This window comes from Polyodon spathula, chromosome 43 (genome assembly GCF_017654505.1).
Source record: "Polyodon spathula isolate WHYD16114869_AA chromosome 43, ASM1765450v1, whole genome shotgun sequence".
Classification (NCBI taxonomy): Eukaryota; Metazoa; Chordata; class Actinopteri; order Acipenseriformes; family Polyodontidae; genus Polyodon; species Polyodon spathula.
In genome coordinates this window covers 36,407-38,980 of record NC_054576.1, presented here as the reverse complement: position 1 = coordinate 38,980, position 2,574 = coordinate 36,407, and the positions used below count along the sequence as shown (strand labels likewise).

Genomic DNA, 2,574 nt, shown 5'->3' with positions numbered 1-2,574 from the left:
ACACCCCTCAAAGTGAGCATTCCACACACCCCTCCAAACACTGACCACACCCCTCATAGTGAGTTAAGGTCACACCCCTTCCAACAGACCACACCCCTCATAGTGAGCATTCCACACACCCCTCCCAACACTGACCACACCCCTCATAGTGAGCATTCCACACACCCCTCCCAACACTGACCACACCCCTCATAGTGAGCATTCCACACACCCCTCCCAACACTGAGCCAAATTTGATATTGACTGGTCCACTAGTTCATGTGTTTGATTCAGATATTGACTGGTCCACTAGTTCATGTGTTTGATTCAGATATTGACTGGTCCACTAGTTCATGTGTTTGATTCAGATATTGACTGGTCCACTAGTTCATGTGTTTGATTCAGATATTGACTGGTCCACTAGTTCATGTGTTTGATTCAGATATTGACTGGTCCACTAGTTCATGTGTTTGATTCAGATATTGACTGGTCCACTAGTTCATGTGTTTGATTCAGATATTGACTGGTACTGGTCTAGAAACGGAAAAAAAAAAGAACACTAGTTCATGTGTTTGATTCAGATATTGACTGGTCCACTAGTTCATGTGTTTGATTCAGATATTGACTGGTCCACGTGTTCATGTGTTTGATTCAGATATTGACTGGTCCACTAGTTCATGTGTTTTATTCAGATACTGACTGGTCACTAGTTCATGTGTTTGATTAAGATACTGACTGGTCCACTAGTTCATGTGTTTGATTCAGATTTTGACTGGTCACTAGTTCATGTGTTTGATTCAGATATTGACTGGTCCACTAGTTCATGTCTTTGATTTCAGATATTGACTGGCCCACTAGTTCATGTGTTTGATTCAGACATTGACTGGTCCACTAGTTCATGTGTCTGTTTCAGATATTGACTGGTCCACTAGTTCATGTGTTTGATTCAGATATTGACTGGTCCACTAGTTCATGTGTTTGATTCAGATATTGACTGGTCCACTAGTTCATGTGTTTGATTCAGATATTGACTGGTCCACTAGTTCATGTGTTTGATTCAGATATTGACTGGTCCACTAGTTCATGTGTTTGATTCAGATATTGACTGGTCCACTAGTTCATGTGTTTGATTCAGATATTGACTGGTCCTCTAGTTCATGTGTTTGATTCAGATATTGACTGGTCCACTAGTTCATGTGTTTGATTCAGATATTGACTAGCCCATCATGATGACTGTAATCTATGGTCAGTGTCAGTCAGGCTCAATCCACAAAGATGTGATACTCACTGGATATGTGGAGTTTGGATTCCCAGTCTGGTTTGGGTGTTTTACTTCTAAGCAGACAGGAGAACACGCTGGACTGCTGTTTGATTTTGATGTAGCTGCTGACACTGAGGAACCCCTGACTGTCGCTCTGCACTGTTGTGTTGGACAGTGATGTCACATCGTTTCCATCCCTGTCTCTCCAGATCACTTCAGGTTCAGGGCTCCACCCCTCTGATCTGCACACCAGCCGGGTCTGCTCTCCTTGTGAAGAGTCCATAGAGACTGAGGGCTGGGTCCCCAGAGCTGTCAGGGAATAGAGACAGTGAGACACACACAGATAGACTGTCAGGGAATAGAGACAGTGAGACACACACAGATAGACTGTCAGGGAATAGAGAGAGTGAGACACACACAGATAGACTGTCAGGGAATAGAGACAGTGAGACACACACAGATAGACTGTCAGGGAATAGAGACAGTGAGACACACACAGATAGACTGTCAGGGAATAGAGACAGTGAGACACACACAGATAGACTGTCAGGGAATAGAGACAGTGAGACACACACAGATAGACTGTCAGGGAATAGAGACAGTGAGACACACACAGATAGACACACCAGCCAGGTCTGCTCCAGGATATGGAGGTGTTGTTTCAGATGAAAACACATTGCAATTCAGCACTGACCTCTGACTATCAGTTCAGTCTTTCCTTGTCCATACCAGAATCCATCAGTGGCAAAGCAGGAATAGACCCCGCTATCAGTGTGACGGAGGTTTTTCAGTTCGAGAGAGAGAATGCCTTCCTGCAGCTCAAATCTAGAGAGAGCAGTGCGGCCCCGATAGTCACTGTCCTGAACATCTGTGCGATCGCGTCGATCTTCATATAAATGAACCGGGATCTTGAATTTCTTTCTGTACCACCTCACGTCCATGTCCACAGCACTGAGACTGGGGGTGATGTGACAGGGGAGGATGACATCTTCACCAGGAGAGGCGATGAGGGGCTGATCAGAGCCAACAACAGAGCTGCCTTCTGAAAAACAAAACACTGGCAATTAGAAACTGTGGCAGGCGATTGCCCTGCGCAGTGGTGATTAGTGCTGGTGTAATCTGTGTGGGGAAACGGGGTAATTGTGTGTCTTTTGGAGTTGATTTTTTGATTAAATTATTCTTTAGACGGGCGCTCAGTTGAGACATGCTGCCTGCTGGGATTGGTTGAGAGGAAGGGCAGCGAGTGATTGGTTCTGCCGGTTCTCAATCAGCAGGTGGGCGGGTCTTGACTGCGTGTCCGTCAGTTTAAAAACATCCGGTGGAGATGGCTGGAG

At 45.4% G+C, this 2,574-nt stretch overlaps 1 protein-coding gene across 1 annotated transcript; it reads right to left on the bottom strand.

Moving 5' to 3' along the window:
• Positions 1 to 1,224: 1,224 nt before the first annotated feature.
• On the bottom strand, positions 1,225 to 2,371 carry LOC121305413 (butyrophilin-like protein 8). Its single transcript, XM_041237070.1, has 2 exons — positions 1,935 to 2,371; positions 1,225 to 1,549 (listed from the first exon to the last, which is right to left on the bottom strand). The coding sequence occupies exons 1-2, from the start codon at positions 2,179 to 2,181 to the stop codon at positions 1,242 to 1,244; spliced, it is 555 nt and encodes a 184-aa protein (XP_041093004.1). The 5' UTR covers positions 2,182 to 2,371; the 3' UTR covers positions 1,225 to 1,241.
• Positions 2,372 to 2,574: the final 203 nt, after the last annotated feature.